This window comes from Theropithecus gelada, chromosome 7b (genome assembly GCF_003255815.1).
Source record: "Theropithecus gelada isolate Dixy chromosome 7b, Tgel_1.0, whole genome shotgun sequence".
In the NCBI taxonomy this organism is placed as follows: domain Eukaryota; kingdom Metazoa; phylum Chordata; class Mammalia; order Primates; family Cercopithecidae; genus Theropithecus; species Theropithecus gelada.
The window spans coordinates 89,774,469-89,799,437 of NC_037675.1; the positions used below are offsets into that span (position 1 = coordinate 89,774,469).

General features: G+C 37.0%; 1 protein-coding gene across 3 annotated transcripts in view; it reads left to right on the forward strand.

The window, feature by feature from the left end:
- Positions 1–857: 857 nt before the first annotated feature.
- Positions 858–24,969, forward strand: part of SPATA7 (spermatogenesis associated 7) — a 64,443-nt gene continuing 40,331 nt past the window's right edge. Inside the window, exons 1-4 of one of the 3 annotated variants that reach the window (XM_025391913.1) lie at positions 858–994; positions 1,329–1,769; positions 7,264–7,338; positions 12,326–12,373. In XM_025391913.1, coding sequence (XP_025247698.1) covers positions 1,751–1,769; positions 7,264–7,338; positions 12,326–12,373 — 142 coding nt within the window. In that variant the 5' untranslated portion in view covers positions 858–994; positions 1,329–1,750. Of the gene's footprint in view, positions 995–1,328; positions 1,963–7,263; positions 7,339–9,224; positions 9,321–12,325; positions 12,374–24,969 lie in introns of those variants that run through there. The other 2 variants (XM_025391912.1, XM_025391911.1) reach the window with 2 other exon arrangements.

A 24,969-nucleotide genomic window follows, 5' to 3' on the forward strand; every position in this document is an offset into this window, starting at 1 on the left:
AATCAGATTGGAAAGTAAGTCATGATATATAGAGTCAAATAAAACTCATCTGATAAGAATTTATGGTTTGTAGGGCATGACTCCCTAGACCCCTTAGATAGGAATTTGGGCAAGATAAAAAAATCAGAGCTTAGTCCTCACATCTCCAGAAGAAAATGACATTTACCCAGGAAAGGGCATTGGAATGGGAATATGTGTGCCATGGCAAATTGTTTGCATATTCAAGGAATTAAAGGAAAATGAAGGTTTTTTAAAAAATAAAAAAAGGAGAGGATTACATACATAATTGTTTTGAGGTAATTAGCCTTAGCTCCAAGCATCAATAACAAGGGTGACGTCAGTTCAAGGTTGGACAGACAATTGCTGGGCAGATGTCCTCATAGAAGTATCTTTTTGGGTAAGGTAAGTCTTTGTTCAAGCTTGCGGTTTTTGCAGTATTTTGTGATAGTTTTTATTATCAGGCATTCATGCATGACAACTCTCCTTCATGGCCTTCCTCAACTCCACTTGTCAGGTTTTCTTTTTTAATACGTGTGACTCTATTTTAATGCTGACGACTTTCACAATTTACATTAGAAAAGAGGAAACTCAGGCTCAGAAAGTTTTAGAAACTAATTCAAGATCAAGCCGGTAAGTAGCAGAAAATTCAGAATTAAGTTCTGCATATCTGGCTTCCAAACCAGGATTCTTTTCATTACAGCAGTGGTTCTCAACAGAGTTGCGATTTTGCCCCCCAGGGAATATTTCACAATGTCTGGAGACATTTACGACTGTCAGGATTGGAGGTGGAGTGGGTGGGGTCTGCTTCTGAGAAGCTACTTGCTTCTAGTGAGCAGAGGCCAGGGATGCTACACGAAACAGTTCATAGGGACAGCACCCCCACAACAGAGAATTATACAACCAGCCCAAAATGTCAATGGACATTTGGGCTGAGAAGTCTTACGTGACAGAATGCTTCCTACCCTGTTCTGACGTTATTTCCAAGGATTCAAAGGTAACTGCTTCAAAATTAAACAAATTATAGAAAGCCATAAATAAATCAACCCCTTATTCATGTTGCAGCTCTCTTCCATTAAAAGAAAAATGGATTGAAACTTACGATAAAAGGGAGGCAGGGTCAGGACGGGGGAAGCTTGGTGAGCAGAAAGGAAATTCAAACTTATTATTAAGGTTAAGAATTAAGATGTAAATATGTAGATTTTTTCACTCCTAGGATTTTCACTAATCCAAAGGTTCACGGACTGCTTTGAAATTTAATTATTTGGAACTGGTTAAATGTTACCCTGACCTCAACTAACATTTGTGTTTGACTTTTCTCCAGGACCCAGGGGACGTGGATGCCAGATGAGTCCACCTCCTCTCCCTGCTCTTCCCGCAGGGACAGAGCCTGCCAGGTGCTGGTGACTTGGATCCTGACAGGAGGTCGCTCTGCGGAAAACTGGCAGGATCCCAGAGCAACAGACCGGGGCTCGATGCACCTTCCCCGCCAGGTCTCTCCGTCCGCAACTGTCCTCCTAGTACCGGGCACCCCCGGCGCGGGGCTGCGGAGCGCACGTCCGCTGCGCCGTGACGTCATAATCGCGACTCACCGGACCCGGCCCTTAGCAACCGGCCTGGCGACGGTTTCCCTGCTGCTGCCGCCCCCGCAGGCTCTTACTTTCCAGTTCTCCACTGCCGGGGCTGGGCCCGGCCAGGGGAAGGACCGAAGGGGATCCTCCGTGTCCCTACGGCGGCTGCAAGAGGACTAAGCATGGATGGCAGCCGGAGAGGTAAAGGGCAGCTGTCACGGGCTACCGCCGCCTCGCCCCTTGCTCCAGCCGGCGCTCCCAGCCTCGGGTCCGGGCAGCCGAGTGCAAGGCCGCCCCTTGGGCGCTTCCTACCCCTGGCTGAATCGCCAGTGTTGCCCGGAGCTGCCCGGGCCCGCGCAAAGGAAAAGGGAGAGACTGCCTGCCAGCCTCGCAGGTCCGCTTCTTTGCCCTGAATTTGTCGCCCTGACACCAGGGGCCCCTGTGTGCTGAACTCAGGGTCGTGCAGCCGTTTAAACCTCGGTAGCTCCCAGGCAGAGGAACCAGGTTTGGTCTTTGGAGTCAGACCTCCCCGGGCCCCAAATCAAACCCCTCTGCTCTCCATGGAGACGACCCTCAGTTTTCTCATCTCTTGAACATGAGGGTCAAATACTCAAGCCATGGAGTTCTTGAAGATTAAATGCAGATAATGTAGAGAAGATCCTGGCACATTTTAAGTGGTCAGTAAATACGAAATCTCCCATTCAGTAACTACCTCCCCCAAAGCTATTGAGTAACCCAGGGCTTCTGTAACTTTATGTAAATAGGAATCCCCTCAGAATCATGTTAAAATGCAGATTATGATTCAGTAGGTCCCTTGGGGGTGGCTGAGATTTTGCATTTATAATAAATTTCCAGGTAATGCAGTGTTGCTGGTCAGCGGACTGCAGTTTTAGCAGCAATCCGTAATCACTATATACACCTGTTCTCTACTGATTTCTTAAGTCAGGTGGACATCATGGGGTGAGGTTGGGGGGTGGGGAAATATAACCTTAAATCTCTACAAATCGGCCCAAACCAAATAATTTGCATTTTCACACTTTCTGAACCAGTAGCATTCTTTCCTCGAGTCAAATGAGGCAATCTTTAGACTCCCCGCCCCTCCTAATACAGTGTTTTTATCTATTTAAAAGACTGCCTTTAAACCAAACTGCTAAATGATTCCTGGATGTCTTTTTTTGAATGAGTCTGCCTTTATTATGTAGTCATTGATCAAAATAAGTGCTACTCTGATTGTAGGAGATAACTATTCATTGATCAGCAAACTGTATATTCTGACACTTTACCAACCTAGGTTTCAGAAAAAGCAAATCAAAACGCTTTATGATCTTAAGAAATTTTGCACATAAACTAAAACCCTTACTATGTACTAGGAACTATTTCCAAATTATCTCATTTAATGTACAAAAATATCTTGTTGGGCATTAGCCTTATTTCATAGTGAAGAAACTAAAGCAAAAGATCACAAATGATTTGCCAAGGTCACAGTGGCAGAACAGGATTTGAATCTAGGTGAAAAATATAAAATCTGAAGCCAATGCGTTTACTTACTATTCCATGGTAGGGATGGGCAGGGGGAAAGGATATATGTAAAATTTAGAGTATAGTAGATTTAGTAAGTTGTCAGTATTTGATTTTTGAATTATTTTAAAAATTGGGTTCATGCCAAATGTAAAAGTTAATATTTTTACAACTTGCACAATTTAGTTAGCTTCCTTTTTAGGATATAATATATGATAATATCAAATATTGTTATTAATTTTGAATTTTTAAAATAAATGTAATCAGCAAATAACTGGGGCAGTCAGCTTTCATATACTGTAAATTATTATTAATAGGAAACCATAAATAATTTTAGACAAAGCTAAAATACTTAATTGAAAATAAATTTCTTAGATTTCATTAGAAGGTGCTTTTAGTTATTTCAGATGATAAAATGTTAAAATATCTAAAGAAAAATTATGTTTTGTCATGCTCTTACTGTAATCACGTTTTAGACATTCTTTTGCAAGGCAGACCTTCTAAATGGTGGTATAATAGAGCAACAGACTGAAAAACGGTTAGTCTTGTTTGTAATCTTTGTTTCCTATTAACTAGGTCATCTTCACCTCACTCTACATCCCTGGGCCTCAGTTATTTATCAAATGGGGGCTTGGACTAGGTAATATATAAGGCGTGGCTTCCAGCTTCCTATGGGGGAAGATGAAGAAAAGATTGGTAATAACAAATTGCCATTCACTCTAATATCAATGACTTTTGGGGAGGAGAGGAGGCAACCTATTAGTATAGGTAACTGAAAGTAACTTGAAAAAAATTTTTTTCCCAGCACTCTGGGAGTTTCAGGTCTGGAGTTCGAGACCAGCCTGGGCAACATAATTAAACCCCGTCTCTACCAAAAAATACAAAAATGAGCCAGGCATGGTGGCATGTGCCTGTAGTCCCAGCTACTGGGGAGGCTGAGGCAGGAGAATCACTTGAACCTGGGAGGAGGAGGTTGCGGTGAGCCAAGATCATGCCACTGCACTCCAGCCTGGGCAACAGGGCAAGATTCCATCTCAAAAAAAAAAAAAATTATTTTGATCTATTGGTCTCATAGAGACATTTATCAATGGTAGATTCCGAAACCTTTGGTCTTCCGGAGAAACCCTGCCACAAGAAACACTTTCATCTTTCCTCACTGGACTTTCTTCTGGCTATTTTAATCAAATTGTGTAGGAAAATGGGCTGCTCTCATATACCCGTGAATTTCCCCACTAAGATCTTCGATCTCATTGACAGGATGTTAGTCCTAATAGTTAGAGAATGATGTTCTTTTCCTTGGCATTTGGTTTTTAGGCTACTTCTTCATGCCCCTTTGGCTCATTCTGGGTCCAGTCAGGAGATAGAAACCATACATTAGTTTATACAAGGAAAAGTTAAAGAATTGTTATACTTTCATAAAAGAGTATAAGATGTAAGAGGCTGGGTATGTCAGCTCATGCCTGTAATCTCAGCATTTTAGGAGGCTGAGGCAGGAGCATCACCTGAGGCCAGGAGTTTGTAAACAGCCTGGGTAACATAGCAACACCCTGTCTCTAGTATTTAAAAAATTTAATGAATTAATTAAAAAGATATAAGAAAACTGTATTTGGTACCTAGAATTAAGGGAAAGTACTCAAGGAAGGACAATTTGAAAGAGACTTTCTCCCGAAGACTGGGGTTCAGACCTCATTAGCGAAGGCGTGATTGTGCATGTGCCCAAAGCTTCATCACTGAGGAGTGGTATCAGAGGCTTCCCATTCCATGGGAAATAGACTGATAAATTGCTTAGCCAAGTCACTAAACAAACAAGTGAACAACAATGGAAACAAGCTCAGGAGAGGATTCTGTATCTAGAGTTGCTACAATATATTACCTAAAATGTTAACTTTTCAACAAAAAGAAATTACAAGTCATGCAAAAAAACAAAAACAAAAACAGGACAATGTGACCTATACACAGGACACAAAGCAGGACCCAGAAACTGTGAGAGGGTAGATGAATTAAGTTGTCTGTTTCTCCCATCAATTCTGTTAGGTTTTTGGGTTTTTTTTTCTTTTTTTGAGACAGGGTCTTATTCTGTTGCCCAGACTGGAGTGCAGTGCAGCCTCCTGGACTCAATCATCCTCCCACCTCAGCCTCCTGTGTAGCTGGGACTACAGGTGCACACCACCACACCCAGCTAATTTTGTATTTTTTTTGTACAGTTAGAGTTTCACCATGTTGTCCAGGCTGGTCTTGAACTCCTGAGCTTAGGTGATCTGCCTGCCTTGGTCTCCCAAAGTGCTGGGATTACAAGCATGAGCCGTTGTGCCCAGCCCTAATTCTGTCACTTTTAATATGACATTTATCTGTAAGAATATCAGAACCCAATGAGTATATGCCTTGGTGTACATCTGATGGTAAATAGACAAGGGAACATAGACATCAAGGAACATCTAAATTCCATGTTTGTTCTTATCACCATCTTATGCTAAAGAGAAGCTGGTTTGATTCCTGGGGCCAAATATTAACCACCTTGTTCACAGCTGTCACCTACAGATGGGTGGGGAAGCATTTCTATCCAAGGCAGTATCACTAGGTTCCAACCTTTTTTCATTCTCTTTTCATCCTTTCACACTTCTCTGGGTATACCTGTTTTTCCCTTTTCTGTGACCTATAGTGAAACATACATAGAATAGAATGGAATTTGAAGGGAATAAACTACATACAGTTGAGATATCTTCTTGATCTGTTTCACATGATTTAGTAGCTTAGAGCATGGTTCAAGTACTGAGCAGTTTATATTGGTCAAGACAGTGTAATAAGTAAGATCCAGGAACCAGACTACTTGGGCTCAGATCCCAAATCTGTCACAATCTTGTGTAATCTTTGGCAAATTATGAGTTTAACCTCTGTGCTTCAATTACCCTCATCTATAAAGTAGGGAGAATTGTAAGGATTAAATGAATTTGTACCAGTAAAGTGCTTGGAGCACTGCCTGGCAGGGTTACTACTAAATTAATTAGCATTTTGACTACAAATGAAGAAATCAGCTCATACTAGTTTAAGCTAAAATGTAATTTTTTTTTTTTTTTTTTTTTTGGCTAATATAAAGAAAAGTCTAGGTAAGGTAGAGCATCAAATATGGTTGGCCTCAGGTACTCAAATGATGTCACCAAGGAATCTCTTTCTATCTTGGTTCCACTTGACTGTGTAGGCTTCATTCTCAGACAGGTTCCTTTATATGGTTCGGGATGGCCACCAGCAATACAGGGCTTGCTTAGACCCTTCACTGGGTTTAGCAAGCCCAGTGAAATGAAAGTACCTTTCCTAATAGTTCCAGTCAAAGGCCCAGGATTGTGTATCTCATGGCGGGACTTGGATCACATAGCATTGCTGACGCTGGCAACGCAGCTGTCCAGATTTGGGTTTTATGCCTAACCCTGACAGTGGGGTCAGCTCTCTTTGAACCACCTGGGCTAAGAGTAAAGGAATAGCAGTCGCCCAAAAGAAAGTTGAGTTGTCATTTCCAGGTGAAGAGGCATTAAATTCTGGACAAGAAAAAAGTCACAGTTCTTTCTATCTGGAGAAATGAGGTTTTTCTGAGAGTTTGTTGGTATTTTTTCTACCCTCCTTCTTTCTTGGTAGAAGCTATGCTCATTTCATCACTATCTTTTTTCCCAGTTCAGATGGCATTGCCTTGGCTTGTATTGTCCTAAGTATTTTTTTTCCATCCTGCACTCTGACCTGTGACATAGAAAGAGCTTCATAGGTATTCTGACCTCAGTTTGTTTTTCTGTTTTAATCTATTCTGATAAGCTTTGTTCTCTGGTCCTAGATTTTAGTTCTCCTATCTTGATACTTCTTTTTTCTACATTTAGTCATCCATATATCTTCTAGACTTTGTATGTGTCCTCCTTGTTATAGCTTTTAACAGCCCACCTGATAGTGAACTAGCCATCTTACCCTCTTAAAACGTCTCTGTTTGGGGGATATAGCATTTATATTTTGCATATTAAATTACGTTTAATGCCGTAACTCAGACTTCCTGTTTTGGAGATTACCACTAAAAACATAATCACCTTTTGGGAAAGAAATTATTTTGTGATAAATTTATTATTTAAAAAATATTGAATATTGTTTTTGTAAAAGTTGTGTTTCATTTATCCTAATTTATTATTTTTTTTCTTGTTAAAAGTCAGAGCAACCTCTGTCCTTCCCAGATATGGTCCACCATGCCTATTTAAAGGACACTTGAGCACCAAAAGTAATGGTAAGTGAGGTGCCTAAAATGGTAACTTTGTTAAAAGATTGTCTGAGTGTTTCCTTTACTTGCAAATTATATGACATGATGGAAAAATTATTTCATTTGACGAATATTTGAACTTCATATTATTAATTTTAATGAAATATAGGCGTTCTTGAGATTAGAGAATTTTGGAGTCTATGATTTCAAACTATTATTGTGCCCTGGATGTGGACTTGGCTGTCTCCTGCTCCCAGCTGCTACAGCAGCCCAGCTCTACTTTTGCCAGGAAACTACCCTGATTTAAGGCATGCCTGCCTTGTTAAAATGGTAAGTAGCAGGTATTAAAGACATAAGCACTGAAAAGGAAAAGCTATGCCAAGAAAAAGTGCACTTGAATAATACATTTCATATTAGGAGCAAAGCCTATGGGCCTCTTTATCCAACTGGATTTCTAGGTGCTGTGATATTTTTATATTTTAAAACTTTCAAGGTAAATTTTTAAGATAGGTTTTAAAATAAATTTTTGTAATTATAGCTTAGAAGTATAAGTGAATATTCTTAGGCAAAATAATTGAAAGCCTTATTTTCCCTATTTACATGAAAAATCTTTGATACTCTTACCTCCAAATGTGTTGGGAGGATCTTATTTTCAGTTGCCTCACTTATTTGTCTTACAGTGTGATACATACATACATATACAGCCATAATCATAAACTTTAAAAAAATGAATTTTAAATAAAAAGTTGAAACTAGATTTAAAATATACATACATAGAAATCAGGATAAAGAACAATATGTAAAGTTTGCTAACTTTCTTTTAAAGAATATATGTATAGAGCTGGTATAGGTATGGTGGTTGTAAGTATGAGGCTGCCTTGCGTCACATGGAAGCTGCATCCCTTATCAACAGTGTAACCTTGAAGATGTAACTTATATCTCTGTGCCTCAGTTTTCACTTCGAATAAATGATGATAATAATGATGAGATAAGTTTATACTTATGAAGAATTTAGAACAATGCATGGTAAATGGCATTTATTCAGTAAATATTTTTAGTAGTAGCATCAAGCTCATAATTATTGCATAGGCTTATATTATGCACAGAGCCTCTGGAAGGATGCATTTAAACAGTAACGGTGTATTTCTGGGAAGAGAGACTAAAGGTCAGGGTAGAGAAGTCACTTATTTTTCAATCTCCATATGCCGTTTTATCTGCTGAATTTTTTTAACCATTTTGCATGTATTCTCAAAGACTTTTTAATGTTTAAAAAAGTTTTGCCTACATTTACATTTTATACTTGTATGTAAGTGCTTAACTATTTCTAAGATTTCTTTTAAATGGTTTGAATGAGTACCAAGGAGTTTCATGTCATGGAATTTCTTTGCAATTACACTTGTTATAAGATAGTTTTAGTACTTCAAAAAGAATGTAGTAAACTGATATGTAGATCTTGTTTTCAGGTTTAAGTTAGAAATTTGCTTCTCGGAATATAATTTTTGTATGTAGAGTTTTGGGATTGGGTATTCATTGAATTTCTGAAACTCCATTGATTGTTTAAGTATTAACAGTGGTAACTAATTAAGCAAGCAGCTAAACATTCTTAGTTACAAGATTGAGAGCTGCCAAAAAGAAATAGTTTTCTAAATGCAATAATAGGTCATATCCTAGAATCTCTTCCTCAGACTCTCAGGCTTGTAAAATTTTATTCTCAGGAAGGTTTGAACCCAAATGGTCAATAGCTCATTGGCATTATCAGTGCAAGATTAAAGATTCACATCACAATGTCATATCAATATCTCTGGTTGAATTTCAGAACATTTTGTAAGAATGAATTAAATAATCAGTACCTTGTTTATCTCATGATTTTTATATTAGTTTTAAATATATAATGATTATGTTTTAATTTTTAGCTTTTTGCACTGACTCCTCTTCTCTCAGACTAAGCACTCTCCAGCTGGTCAAGAATCACATGGCTGTTCACTATAATAAAATCCTTTCAGCCAAAGGTAAAAATGTGCAAATGTGAACTCTCTGTACTCCACTTAAACCTCCAGCTTCACTTCTCATTAAAATACATCTATAGCAAAAATGAAAACCTTATATATATATAAGAGGATTTGTATTTGTTTGGTTTAGTGTGATACAAATTATTGACTCTAGGTACTTAGCAAATTCACACCCATTTTTGTTAACTATATTTGAAATCTATATAATGCCTGTTTTATTTCATTTTATCTCTATTGCTAATAATATTTTGTTAGATATTGCTTTTAATATAAAAATTTATAATCTGCTTTTTTGTTTACACATCTATGGAAGTTGCACAAAGAAGATGCTAGCTAGCTATTTTTCTGTTTAATTTTTTTTCTTTTATCAGCTTTATTGAGATAAAACTTACATTATAAAATGCATTGATTATAATGTGTACAGATAAATACTTTGAAAAATGAACACATTTGTATAAATACTACTGTGGTTATAAGCACACAACCATGCTGTAAAACAGGAATCAGCTAACTACACCGTTCAGGCCAAACCCTCTACCACCTGTTTCTGTACAGCCCATGAACTAAGAAGGGTGTTCATATTTTTAAATGGTAGCAATAAATAAAAACAATATTTTGTGACATGAAATTCAAATTTAGTTATCCATAGACAAACAGTCATTTTCAATCTTTTACATATTGTCTGTGGCAGCTTTTACACTAAAAAGCAGAGATGACCACTTGTGACAGACTGTATCACCCTGCAAAGCCTGAAGCATTTAATGCCTGGCCCGTTGTAGAAAAAATTTGCCGACCCTTGATATAGAAAAAATCCATGACCTCAAAAGAGTTCCCCCTAGTCCTTTGCAGTCAGTCTCCTCCTGACAAATCCCTGGCAACCACTGATGTGGTCTCTCTCCTGTAGTTTTACCTTTTCTATAAGTTCATAGAAATGGAATTGTGTATTGTTTTGGGTCTGCCTTTTTTCAGTTAGCTTAATGATCTTGAGACTAATCATGCTGTTCTGTGTACCACCATTTATTCTTTTGTATTGTTAAGGAGTATTTCATTTAATGAATAGACCACAGTTTGTTTATGATTCACGATTTGTTAAACATTTGGATTGTTTTGACTCACTTTGGGCCATTAGGAGTAAAGCTGCTATAAACATTCACATACAATTTTGGAAGATGTGTTTACATTTCACTTGGGTAAAGTTATGTGTCAGGAGTAGAACTATGAGGTAATATATTAAGTATAAGTTTACTTTTATAAGAAACTACGGTTTTCCAGAGGGAATATACCATTTCCATTTCCATTACTTCTGCACCCTTACCAACCCTTGGTGTTGACGGTCCTTTTTTAACGATTCTATGAAATAGTATAACTTCACAGTTTTAGTTTATGAAATAGTATAACTTCACAGTTTTAGTTTGCATTTCCCTGATTTCTAGTGATGCTACGTTATTATTTCCCATCTGTATATCTTCTTTGGTGAAATGACTATTCAGATCTTTTACCCATTATTAAAAATGAGTTGTCTCTTTAGTATTAAGTTGTGAGAGTTTCTTTATATACAGATTCTGTATCAGATATATGTTTTGCAGATTTTTTTTTTTCTCAATCTGTAGCTGGTGTTTTCATTTTCTTATTTAAATTTGTATTCTGGAAAATTTTTTAGACTTACAGAAACATTTAAAAATGGTGTAGAGAGTTACCATATACCCTTTACCCTGCTCTTCTGCTAATGTTAAAAATCTTAAAAACCGTAGTATAGTTATCAAAACCAGGAAATCCATATTGATGCAATCCCATTAACTACAGACCTTATTTGAATTTCACCAATTTTTGACTAATGTCTTTTAAATTTTTATTTTCTCATTTAAATAGCTAAAGTTTTTAAATTTTAGTTTTATTTTATGATGCTTATATTTTTAAATGGCTAAAAAAAATCAAAAGAAAAATATTTTGTGATGTGAAAATCGTGAAATCTTTAGTTTTTTATACTTGTTTTCATAATCTGTTCAAGAAATATTTGCCTAACCTTAGGTCACTCAGATTTTCTTAATATGTTTTCTTCTAGAAGTTTTAAAGTTTTAGCCCTTACATTTAAATTTGCGATCCATTTTGAGTTAGTTTTTGTATATGGTATGATATAAGGGTTTTGATGTTTTTTGTTTGTTTTGTTTTTTTACCTTTTCATATCCAAATTTCCCAGTTCCATTTGTTGAAGAGGTTATCTTTTCTCTATTTAATTGTCCTAGTACTTTTTGAAAGTCAGTTGAGGCTGGGCGCGGTGGCTCACGTCTGTAATCCCAGCACTTTGGGAGGCCGAGGCGGGTGGATCACGAGGTCAGGAGTTCCAGACCATCCTGGCTAACATGGTGAAACCCCGTCTCTACTAAAATTACAAAAAATTAGCCGGGCGTGGTGGCGTGCGCCTGTAGTCCCAGCTACTTGGGAAGCTGAGGCAGGAGAATGGCGTGAACCCGGGAGGCGGAGCGGAGCTTGCAGTGAGCCGAGATTGTGCCACTGCACTCCAGCCTGGGCGACAGAGCGAGACTCCGTCTCAAAAAAAAATAGAAAGTCAGTTGACCATCTACGTGGGTCTGTTTCTGGACTTAACTCCTTGGTTCTGTTGATCTATATGTCTGTCTTTAAGCCCCATACCACACTGCCTTAATTATTGTAGCATTACAGTAAGTCTTGAAATCAGGCCTTGTAAGTCTTCCATTTTGCTTTTTTTCCCCCAAGCTTGTTTTGGGACTACATTATAAGTATGTTAAGTCTGTTTCATCCTGAATAGTTTATATTGCTGTGTTTTCAAGTTCACTAGTATTTTCTTCTGCAGTATTGAATGATTTATTAATCCCAACAGTGTATTTTTAATCAAGGGTATTGTGTTTTCCATCTCTAGAAGTACAATAAACAACTGCAAGGTCTGGAATATTTTGTGATTTCCACATTTGGTATTTGTCATTTATAAGTACTGAGAATATTATTAAACTATTAACTTTCTCTTTCAGCTGCAGTAGACTGCTCAGTTCCAGTAAGCATGAGTGCCAGCGTAAAGTGTAAGTAATTTTTTAACATTATTTTAATTAAAAAACAATTAAGATAAAATATACATCATATAAAATTTACTGTCTTAACCATTTTTAAGTGTCCAGTTCAATATTAAGTACATGAATATTGTGGTACAATGATAACCACTACCTCCAGAACTCTCCTTATACTGCAAAACTGAAATTCCTGTGCCACATAAACATTAATTTCCTCCCATAGGCCCTGGAAACCAACATTCTTTTTATCTCTGTGAATTTGACTACTGTCACCATTGTACTTATAATCTCTATGAATCTATTTGGGGTATCTTATATAAGTGGAATCATATAGTGTTTGTTCTGTTGTGACTGGCTTATTTCACCTAGCATGATGTCCTCAAGGTTCACCCACATCATAATGAGTCAGAATCTCCTTTTTTAAGGCTGAATAAAATTCCATTCTGTATATATACCACATTTTATTTATGCATTCGTCAGTTGATGGACACTTGGGTTACATTGACCTTTTGGCTGTGGTGAATAAACTATACTGCTATGGACATGAGTATACAAATACCTCTTCAAGACCCTCCTTTTAAAGATTTTGGGAGTATATTCAGAAGTGGAATTGCTAAATCATATATTCTATTTTTAATTTTTTGAGAAAGCATACTATTTTCTTTTTTCTTTTTCTTTTTTTTTTTTTTTTTTGAGACAGGGTCTCATTCTATTGTCCTGGGGCTAAAATGCAGTGGAGTGATCTCACCTCACTGTAAGCAATCCTCCTGGGCTCAAGCAATCCTCCCACCTCAGCCTCCCAAGTAGGTGGGATTACAGGTGCAAGCCACCACGCCCAGCTAATTTTGTCACAGCCTGTAATTGTCTTTTTATGTAGAGACAGGGTTTTACCATGTTGCCCAGGCTTGTCTCAAACTCCTGAGCTCAAGTGATCCATCTGCCTCAGTCCCCCAAAGTGCTGGGATTATAGGCGTGAGCCACTGCACCCAGCGACCACATTGTTTTCTGTAGCAGCTGCATCATTTTACATTACAACTAATGATGCTCAAGTATTCAGATTTCCCCACATCCTCCCCAACACTTGCTTTTTTCTATTTGTTTAATAGTAGCCATACTAAAAGGTGTTGACACATTGCCTTTTGAGAAAGCATTTCTAACTTCAAAATTATCCAAAAATACCCAGGCACAGTGGCTCACACCTATAATCAGCACTTTGGGAGACAGAGGCACGTGGATCACTTGAGCCCAGGCATTTTAGAGTAGCCTAGGCAACATGATGAAACCCTGTCTCTTCAAAAAATACAAAAATTAGCTGGACGTGGTGGCATGCAACTCTGGTCCCAGCTACTCAGGAGGCTAAGGTGGAAGGATTACTTGAGCCAGGGAGGTCAAGGCTGCAGTAAGCCATGATCATGCCACTGCACTCCAGCCTAGGTGACAGAGTGACCCTGTCTCAAGAAAAAAAAAAAAAAGGAAAAAGAAAACCCATAATATTGACACAGTATATATAGAATTCTTATATATCTACCCTTTGACCAAGTATCTTTGTTTTTAGAAATATTTACTAAGCAAATCATCCGACTGAAAATTTGAAAACCCTGTTTAAAAATTTCTGAAGAATACCATTTGAAGGCTTTGTTTGATTTCAATTAAGAAATGTATACTTTAAAAATAGGATACTTTAAAAGTGTATACTTTAAAAACATGGCTGTCACAGCCTGTGATTGTCTTATTAATCATATAAAAATCAGTGTTATAAATTTTAAGTTCAGTGTTTTCTAAGTTTCTAAGTTAATATTTGAATTTATGTAGAGTTTGAGAACATTTCTACATTAAAAAGTAAATATTCACCTAAGGTTAGTTCATGGTAAATGATAAATGAATAAAAACATAGATAGGGAAGTGCCTTTTGGTTGCAATCTAGGAAAGATCAGAAACAGTAGGAATGGTTAACTCATCTCTTCTTGTATATCTTCTTAGTTGAAGGAGATAGAAGGTAGGGGAGACAGTAGCTACCAGCTATAGTTCATAGCTACAAACACAGTGTCTTTCTCAGGCCTTGTGCTTGACACTTTGTATTCTCCCTTTTCTATTCTTTTTATGTTTGCAGCAAACCTTCGTGTAGGCTGTCATTTTTATGGAAAATTAGATTCAAATAATTTTAAAGGAGGAAAAAAGGCATGTTAGGCAAGAGTAGAGACTGCTTACTACATATTTTTAAAGACCAGTTTGGTCACTACATACAGGTTATATGGGCAAGTCATTTTACCTCTGACCTTCCTTTTTTGTGAAATGAAAGGTAATTAGATGATTTCTAAGGACCCTTCCAGATTTTTAATTTTTGTGCTTTATATTTTTTTCTTCTGTATCATATTAGTAACTTTTTTCTAGCACAAAACTGGTTCAGTGTTTACATGCTTTAAATATCTGGATCATTTGAATTAAGTTGGTTTTACCTAATTGTCATGAGAGCAAATAATCCTCCTTAACTGTGTGTCAACTTTAATTAGGAAAGCTTTGCAAAATTTTCATACTGTATTAATTTTTTTAAAAAAATAGATATATAAAATAAAATTATCCCCTTTTAAAAAAAAACCTTGAATATATATATTAATCCTCTTATTCAACCACACTTTTGGGTTTAAAATTCAAATTTACCCTTCACATTCCCAGCTTAGACTGGCACCACCACACACACCTGCTCAGACCCAGCACCCCTACGTATCTTCAGACCTGACACTCATGCACACCCCACTAAGCTGGTGGGCTCATACCCACCACAGGTAATATGATGGATAATTTCCCTATTGAAGCCAGTACGTAAAGTCTGGAAGAGGTGAGTACTTCTTCAAATGCAGAGACAGAAATGCAGGTCTACATGGAACACAGAAAAATATAGGAAACATGACACTACCAAAGGAACACAATAAATTTCTAGTAACAAGTCCCAAGAAATAGAGATCTATGAATTGCCTGACAAAAATTCAAAATAATTGTTTTGAAAAAGCTTGGCAAGAGAACACTGATAGACAACTCAAAGAGATCAAGGAAACGATACATGAACAAACTGATAAGTTCAACAAAGAAAATTTTTAAAGAAGCAAATAGAAATTATAAAGCTGAAGGAAATGAAAAATACAATAGAGGGTTTTAACTGCAGACATATTAAGGTAGAATAATCAGAAAACTTGAAGACAGGTAATTGGAAATTATTCAGTCAGAGAAGAAAAACAATTGAAAAAGAGTGAAAAAACCCTAGGGATATAGGGTATATCATTAAGCAAACCATGCATACTATGGGAGTTTCAGAAGGAGAGACTGGCACAAAGTTTGTTTAAAGAAATAACGACTGGAGAACTTCCCAACTCTAGGGAAGGAAATGGATTAGATTCAGAAAGCCCAAAGGATCCCGAATAGATTGAACATAAAGAGGTCTATTCCAAGACACATTGTAATTAAATTGTCAAAAATCAAAGACAAAGGGAGAATTTTGAGTGTAGCATGAGAAAGGCAACTTATCACATACAGAATCCTATGCAAGATCATCAACCAATTTCTCATAGCAACCTTGCAAACCAAGAGAAGGTGGGATGATATAGTCAAAATACTGAAAGAAAAAGAAATTGCCAAGAATATTTTACTTAGCAAAACTCCTTCTTAAAATGAAAAAGAGATAAAGTCTTTCTTAAACTAACAAAAACTGAGGAAATTCATCTCTACTAGACCTGACTTTCAAGAATTGCTCAAAGGATTTCTTCAAATTGAAACAAAAACATGTTGACCAGCAATATGAAAGCATAAGTCTTTCTGGTAAATATAATAACATAACACTGTAATGGTGGTGCATAAATTACGTTAAACTCTAATATATGCTGTTTTATTAAATATTGAGATAATTGCTTTCCTTTAAAGGATAACTTCATATGGTTTGGGTCCCATTTAGGATTTTCTGCAGGGCCCACATGTAGATGTATAAAAGTTAACATTTTTGTTTTTTAAAAAAAACATAATGGAAAAATTAAAAGACAACAATATTAAAAATAACTATAACCACAAAAGTTTAATGGAGGCACAGTATAAAAAGAAATAACTCTCATTACAAGAATACAAAGTATTGGAAGAGGGAGTAAAAGTGTAGAGTTGGCCAGGCATGGTGGCTCATGCTTGTAATCCTAGCACCTTGGCAAGTTGAGGCAGGCAGATCACTTGAGCCCAGAAGTTCAAGACTAGCCTGGGCAACATGGTAAAACCTTGTCTCTACAAAAAATACAAAAGATTTGCTGGGCATAGTGATATGCACCTGTGGTCCCAGCAACTCAGGAGGCGGAGGTGGGAAGATCACCTGAGCCCAGGGAGGTCAAGACTGCAGTGAGCCATGATCACACCACTGCACTCCAGAGTGGGCGACAGAGTGAGACCCTGTCAAATAGGGTAACAAGAAAGAAAAAACCTTAATAGACACATAAAAAAGAATCAAAAGAAATCACTCCCAGAAAAGCTTAAAATAACAAAGAGAAGAGTAGAGGAACAGAACAATTGCAAAACAAAATCAACTAACAAAGTGGCAATAGTAAGTTCTCACTTATCAAAAATTTCTTTAAATGTGAATAGTTTAAACTTCTCAATCAAAGGCATAGAGTAGCTCAATGTATATGCTGAAAATGAAGGATATTCCATGCAGATGATAACCAAAAAAAAAAAATCAGGTGTTGCTATACTTAACAAAATAAACATAAAATTATCTCCTTTTTTTTTTTTTTTTCTTTTTGAGATGAAGTCTTGCTCTGTTGCCCAGGCTGGAGTGCAGTGGCGCAATCTTGGCTCACCACAACCTCCACCTCCCAGGTTCAAGCGATTCTACTGCCTCAGCCTCCCGAGTAGCTGGTACTACAGGCGTGTGCCACCATGCCAGGCTAATTTTTGTATTTTCAGTAGAGACGGGGTTTCACTATGTTTAACAGGCTGGTCTCGAACTCCTGAGCTCATGATCTGCCTGCCTCGGCCTCCCAAAGTGCTGGGATTACAGGCATGAGCCACCGCCCCCGGCTTTAAAATGATCTCTAGATACAATGACAGCCATTATATATTTTTTAAAGGGTCAACTTAACAGGAAGATGTAACAATCATCTACATACCCAACATCAGAACTCCTAAATATATCAAGCAATTGTGTACAAATCTGAGGGATAAATTACATTAATACAATAATAGGAGACTTCAATAATCCACTTTCAATAATGGATAGAGAACCCAGACAGAAATCATTTAAACAGCTGACTTGAACAGCATAACAGACCAAAGGAATTTAACAGATATATACAGCCCTTTACACCCTATGGAAGAATATGTATTCCTCAAGTGCACATGAAACCTTCTTCAGGATAAATCTCATATTAGGCCACAAAATCAGACATAACATATTTAAGAAGTTTAAAATCATTCCAAGTATCTTTTTTCAACCAGAATGGAATAAAACTAAAAATTAATAGCAGTAAGAAAATGGGAAATTCACAAATACATGGCAACTAAACAACACATTCTTGGACAGGCATTGAGTCAAAGAAGAAATAAAAACAGAATTTTGATATCTTGAGGCAAAGGAAAACAAAACCACAATATACCAAAACTTATGGAAAGCAGCAAAATTACTACTAAGAGAGTGGTTTATAGTGATGAATACTTACATTAAAAGAGTGGATCTCAAGCGACTCAACTGTATACCTCAAGGAACTAGGAGAAGAAGAATAAACTAAGCCCACCTGGGTAAATCCCTAGAAACATACAACCTACACAAACTGAATCAAGAAGAAATATCCCAAATAGACCAATAGAAAAAAGGAGATTGAATCAGTAATCAAAAACCTCCCAACAGAAGCCAGATGTGGTGGCTCATGCCTGTAATCCCAGCACTTTGGGAGGCCAAGGCAGGCAGATCACTTTAGGTTAGGAGTTCGAGACCTTCTGGCCAACATGGTGAATCCCCGACTCTATGAAAAAATACAAAAAAATTAGCCAGGCATGGTGTTGTGCACCTGTAATCCCAGCTATTCAGGAGGCTGAGGCAGAAGAATCACTTGAGTCCAGGAGGTGGAGGTTGCATTGAGCCAGATCACACCACTGCACTCCAGCCTGGGCGACAGAATGGGATAAAATCTCAAGAAAATAAAATTAAAAATTAAAAAAAAAAACTTCCCAACAAAGAATAACCCAGGACCAGATATCTTCATAGGTAAATCTACCAAACATTCAAAGAAAGGTTAGTACCAGTCCTTCTTAAACTCTTATAAAAATAGAAGTGGGAATACTTCCAAACTTATTTTATGAGGCTAACACCACCCTGATGCCAAAACCAGACAAAGACACCACAAGAAAAGAAAGCTACAGGCCAATATATCTGATTAATTTAAGTGCAGAAATCTTCAGTAAAATACCAGCAAACTGAATTCAACTGCATGTTAAAAGAATCAAACACCATGACCAAGTCAGATTTATCCCTGGGATACAAAGGTGATTCAACATATGCAAATCAACCCATATGATATACCACAGTAACATAATGAAAGATTAAACACTACACAGTCATCTCAATACATGCAGAAAAACCATTTGACAAAATTCAGCATCCATTCGTGATAAACTCTCTCAACAAAATAGGAATAGAAGGAACTTACCTCAATAGCATGAAAGCTATATATGAAAATCCCACAGGTAACATGATGCTTAATGAAGAAAAACAAAGCTTTTCCTCTAAGATCTGGTATAAGGCAAGGATTCCCCATTTTTGCCACTTCTATATAACATAGTACTGGAAGTCCTAGCCAGAGCAATTAGACAAGAAAAATAAAAGGCATACAAATTAGAAAGAGAAGTAAAACTGGGTGTGGTGGCTCACACCTGTAATCACAATACTTTGGGGGACCAACGTGGGGAGATCACTTGAGGCCAGGAGTGGCCAGCCTGGGCAACATAGTGAGACCATGTCTCTACAAAATAAAAAAAACTAAAAATTAACCAGGCATGGTGACACGTACCTGTAGTCCTAGCTACATTGGAAGCTGAGGCAGGAGGATCACTTGAGCCCAGGAAGTCAAGGTCACAGTGAACTTTGACTATGCCACTGAACTCCAGCATGGGCAACAGAGAAAGACCCTGTCTCAAAAATAAAAGTAATTTCTGTTTGTGATGACATGTAGAATGATATGTAGAATACCCTAATGCCCAATAAAAAAGAACTGTTGCAATAAAGAAATTCAATATAGTTTCAGGATACAAAATTAATGTACAAAAACCAGTGGCATTTCTGTACACAACTGTCTGAAAAGGAAATTAAGGAAACAATGCCATTTGCAACAGCAACAGAAAGGATAAAATGCTTAGGAAGAACCTTAAACAAAAAGGTTGAAAACTTGTACACTGAAAACTATTAAACATCAATAAAGGAAATTTTTAAAGACACAGATAAATGGAAGACATCCATGTTTATGAATTGGAATAATTAATATTGTTATAATTTTTTGTACTACCCAAAGTGTTCTATAAATTTACTGCAATCCCTATAGAAATCTCAAAGACATTCTTTACAGAAATAGAACAGACAATCCTAAAATTCATATGAGACCACAGAAGACCACAAACAAAACAATCTTGAGCAAGAAAAACAAGGTTGGAGAAATCACACTTTCTAAATTTCAAAATATATTTCAAAGCTACAGTAATCAAAACAGTATGGAACTGGCATAAAAACACTTATCAGACCAATGGAAAAGAATGGAGAACCCAGAAATAAATCCATGTATTTATAGTAAACTGATCTTCAAAAGGGTACCAGAAACACACAATGGGGAAAGGATAGTGTCATCAATAAATGACTCTGGGAAAAGTGGATAGCCCCACGGAGAAGGATGAAAATGGACTCTTAAACCATAAACAAAAATCAACTCATACAAAAATCAGCTCAAAAAGGATTTAAAAACTTAAAAATAAGGCCCTAATCCATAAAACTACTAGAAGGGAACATAGAAAAAAAGCTTTTTGGCATTAGTCTGGGCAATAATGTTTTTGGATAAGACTCTGAAAGCCAGGCAACAAGAGCAAAAATAGACAAATGGAATTCACCAAACTCAAAAGCTTTTGTACAGCAAAGGAAACAATTGACAGAGTAGAATGCATAGGCAACTTACAGAACAGGAGGAAATATTTGCAAACCATGTATCTGATAAGAGGTTAATATCCCAACTATGTAAGTAATAAGTACAACTCAATAGCAAAAAAAAAACAAAAAACAAAAAAAAAAGACCAAAACCTTGCTATCAAAATGCATGAAGGACCTGAGTAGGCATTCTCAAAGGAAGACATACAAGTGGCCAACAAATATACGAAAAGATGCTTAACATTACTAATTATCAGGGAAAATGCAAATCAAAACCCTAATGAGATATCAATCACACCTGTGAGAATGGCTATCAAAAAGACAACGTATAACAAGTGTTGGCAGGGATGTGGAGAGAAGGGAACCCTTGTGCACTGTTGCTAGGAATGTAAGTTGGTACAGCCATTAGGCAAATCAATATAGAGCCTCCTCGAAAAATTGAAAACAGAACTACCATATGATTAAGCAATCCCACTTCTGAATATATATCCAAAGGAAATGAAGTCAGTATGTCAAGAAGATATCTGTTCTCCCACGTTTGTTGCAGCATTGTAGTAAGTAGTCAAGATATAGAAACAACCTGTCTGTTGACAGATGAATGGATAAAGAAAATGTGGTATGTGTGTAAAGAAATATTACACACACATATACACAACCCACACCACATTTATAACATATACAGAGACACAAAGCCCACACCACATAGTCAGCTTTTAAAAAGAAGGAAATCCTGTGATTTCTGTCATTTGTGACAACACAGATGAACCTGAAGGTTCATTTTAGATTCCACATGTAAGTGAGGTAATGTGGTACTTGCCTGTGTCTGGATTATTAAACATGTATATGTGCAATCTAAAGTGGGCAACCTCAAAGAGGCAGAGAGTAGAATGGAAATTGCCAGGGGGAAATGGGGAGATGTTGATCAAAGAGTATAAAGTTTTAGTTATGCAAGTTGAGTAAGTTCTGGAGATCTAGTGTACAACATTAATTAGAGTTAACAGTACTGTATAATATACTTGAAATTTGCTAAGACGGTACATCTGTGTTCTCACCACAAAAAAAAAGAAAAAGTGGTGACTATGTTAGGTGATATATTAATTATCTTGATTATGATGATTATTCACAATATATATCAGAATATCAGATTAAATGCCTGAAACATATATAATTTGTCCACTATACCTTAACAAAGCTGAAAAAATTATTACCTAAGCAATCTAATATATACAAACTTAAATAGAATGACTACCTGGTCATGACTGGAAATAATATATTAACCAGATAAATTTGGTTAATGTATTGACTGGACCAAAAGAAAGGGCAAATGTATTATATTGATACGTACTTTTTAAAGTATTGATACTTTTTTTTTTTTTTTGAGACGGAGTCTCGCTTTGTCGCCCAGGCTGGAGTGCAGTGGCCAGATCTCAGCTCACTACAAGCTCCGCCTCCCAGGTTTACGCCATTCTCCTGCCTCAGCCTCCCGAGTAGCTGGGACTACAGGTGCCCACCACCGCGCCCGGCTAATTTTTTGTATTTTTTTTTTTTAGTAGAGACGGGGTTTCACCGTGTTAGCCAGGATGGTCTCGATCTCTTGACCTCGTGATCCACCCGTCTGGGCCTCCCAAAGTGCTGGGATTACAGGCTTGAGCCACCGTGCCCGGCCAGTATTGATACTTTTTAAAGTAATTTCTAAATTCAATGTGAGCTCAATTAAGATGCCAAAAATGAATATTGTTCATATACTACTTGACAAAATGTTCCAAAAGTAACCTACATATATATGAGAAAATAGCCATAAGTAATCTGAACATGAATAGAAAAGAGTAGTAGAGTAGCCCTACTAAGTATTTAAAAGTATTTTAAGTCAGGCATGGTGGCTCACGCCTGTAATTCCAGCACTTTGGGAGGCTGAGGTGGGAGAATCACCTGAGGTCAGGAGTTTGAGACCAGCCTGTAGAGAAACATGGTGAAACCCCCTTCTCTACTAAAAATACAGAAATTAGCCGGGTGTGGTGGCACGCACCTGTAGTCCCAGCTACTTGGGAGGCTGAGGCACGAGAATCACTTGAACCTGGGAGGCGGAGGTTGCAGTGAGCCAAGATCATGCCATTGGACTCCAGCCTGGGCAGCCTGGGCAGCAAGAGTGAAACTCTGTCATAAAAAAAAAAAAAAAAAAAGAAAATCGAAATCACAAATTTAAAATAATCATTCTGAATAACATTTAATTTAGTTTGCTAGAGTTTGTTCATTGATTTATTCAGCATATGTTTTTTGGGCCCCTGCTATGTGCTAGACACTATTCTAAGGGCTGGGACTAAAGAGGTGAACAAGACAAATTTCCTGCTTTTGTAGAGTTTACATTGTAGTTGGAGGAGACAAACAATAAGCGAATACCAATAAATAGATAAAGAATATATGTCATATGGTAATAAATGCAATGGAAAAAAAATGACTGAGAGTCCCTTGGAGGAGAAGGCCTTGCTGATAAGGTGACAGTTGAGCAGAGACCTGAAAGAATTAAGGAAGAGGCGTGTAGCTGTCTGGTGAAAAAGCAGTCCAGACAGAGGAAACAGCAAGTATAAAAGCCTTGAAATGGTGTCGTGATTGGTGTTTTCAAAAAACAGCAGGGAGGGCTGTATAGCTAGTATGAAATAAGCCAACTGAAGAGTAATAGATGAAGTCACTGAGATGGGACAGAGGGATGCAGATGATAAAAGGCAGTGGCCATTGCACAGACTTTGGCCTTCACTCCGAATGACATTGCAAGCCATTGGAGGGTCTTGAAGAGAGGAGTAGCAGGACCACTTTTACTTTTAAAATCATCCCTTTGGCTTCATAGTTGAGAATAGTCTGTAAGAGGCAATTACAGAAGCAGAATGACTAGTTAGAAGACAAAAAATAATCCAGATGAGAAATAATGGTGACTGGGACCAGAGTGGTTGCAGGGGAGAGAGATTGAAATAATTGGATTCTGGAAACATTTCAAATGTATGTCAATAGTATTTACTGATGGGTTGGATGTAGATGTAGTATGAGGGAAAAAAGAGGAGTGAGTCAGAAATGACTTCCAAGACTTAGAACCTGTCAGCCAAAAGGATGGAGTTATGATTTACTAAAGTGAGCAATATCATAGGAAAAGATTGAGAGGAGAAAGCAAATCAGTAGTTCAGTGTTGGTCATTACATCTGAAATAAATGCCTATTACGTAGCCAGTTGGCAACCCTGAGGAAGCAGTTGGAGTGCAGGTCTGGAATTCAAGAGACAATTTCAGGATAGAGCTAAAAATTTGGGATTCGACAGCATATAAGGGGTATTTAAAGAATTGCTTACATTTTTTGTTTTTAAAATTTAGATTTAGGTAGTGCTTATTTATCTATGCTATTTTCTGCTTTTAGTCAGTTAAGGCAGGAGTTTTTCCTTTTTGCTATATAAACCAAATTGTGATGGCTTAGAGTAATTGCAAATATTATAATCAACAAATTAAGTGTAATTAATAATCATTCTTCATTATATATGATTTTTCATTATAATGAATTTGGCTTAGAAACAGGCTTTCTAGACACATAAAAAGAGAACTCTGGATTTGAGCCATCTCTGTTTTTATAAGCTACTCTGTACTTTTCTGTCATAGCAGACTACCAACTTGATCAGTACCTAACCTGGAATGTAGTTTGTTGAATTATTTAAATATTTTCATTTTTATAGAAGTTTTATTGAAAAATAATTTACATACTATAAGATTCACTGATTTTTACTACATTTACAGAATTGTGTAACCACAAATTAATTTTAGAACATTTTCATCAGTTTATGAAGATCCCTTGCACTCATTTGCAGCCACGCTGCAAATTCCTACCCCTAGCCTCAGGTAACCACTAATCTACCTTTTTTTTTTTTAGTATTCTATCTTTTGTTATTGGAAAAAGAAGAAATTCTATTAAATAAATATATTTACAAATCAAAATGATCTTTAATCTATTTGTAAGTAGTTTCCACAATTGCATTTGTATATAGTTTCTTTAGAGAAGAAAAATATTGACTAAAAAATATCCAGGTGTTCTTTTTTTTTCCTTTTTCTTTTTTATTATTATACTTTAATGTCTGGGATACATGTGCAGAAGATGCAGGTTTGTTACACAGGTATACATATGCCATGGTGGTTTGCTGCACCCATCAACCTGTCATCTAAATTAGGTATTTCTCCTAATGCTATCCCTCCTCGAGTCCCCCAGTAGGCCCCAGTGTGTGATGTTCCCCTCCCTGTGTCCATGTGTTCTCATTGTTCAACTCCCACTTATGAGTGAAAACATGCAGTGTTTGGTTTTCTGTTCCTGTGTTAGTTTGCTGAGAATGATGGTTTCCAGCTTCATCCATGTCCCTACAAAGGACATGAACTCATCCTTTTTTATGGTTGCATAGTATTCTGTGGTGTATATGTGCCACATTTTCTTTATCC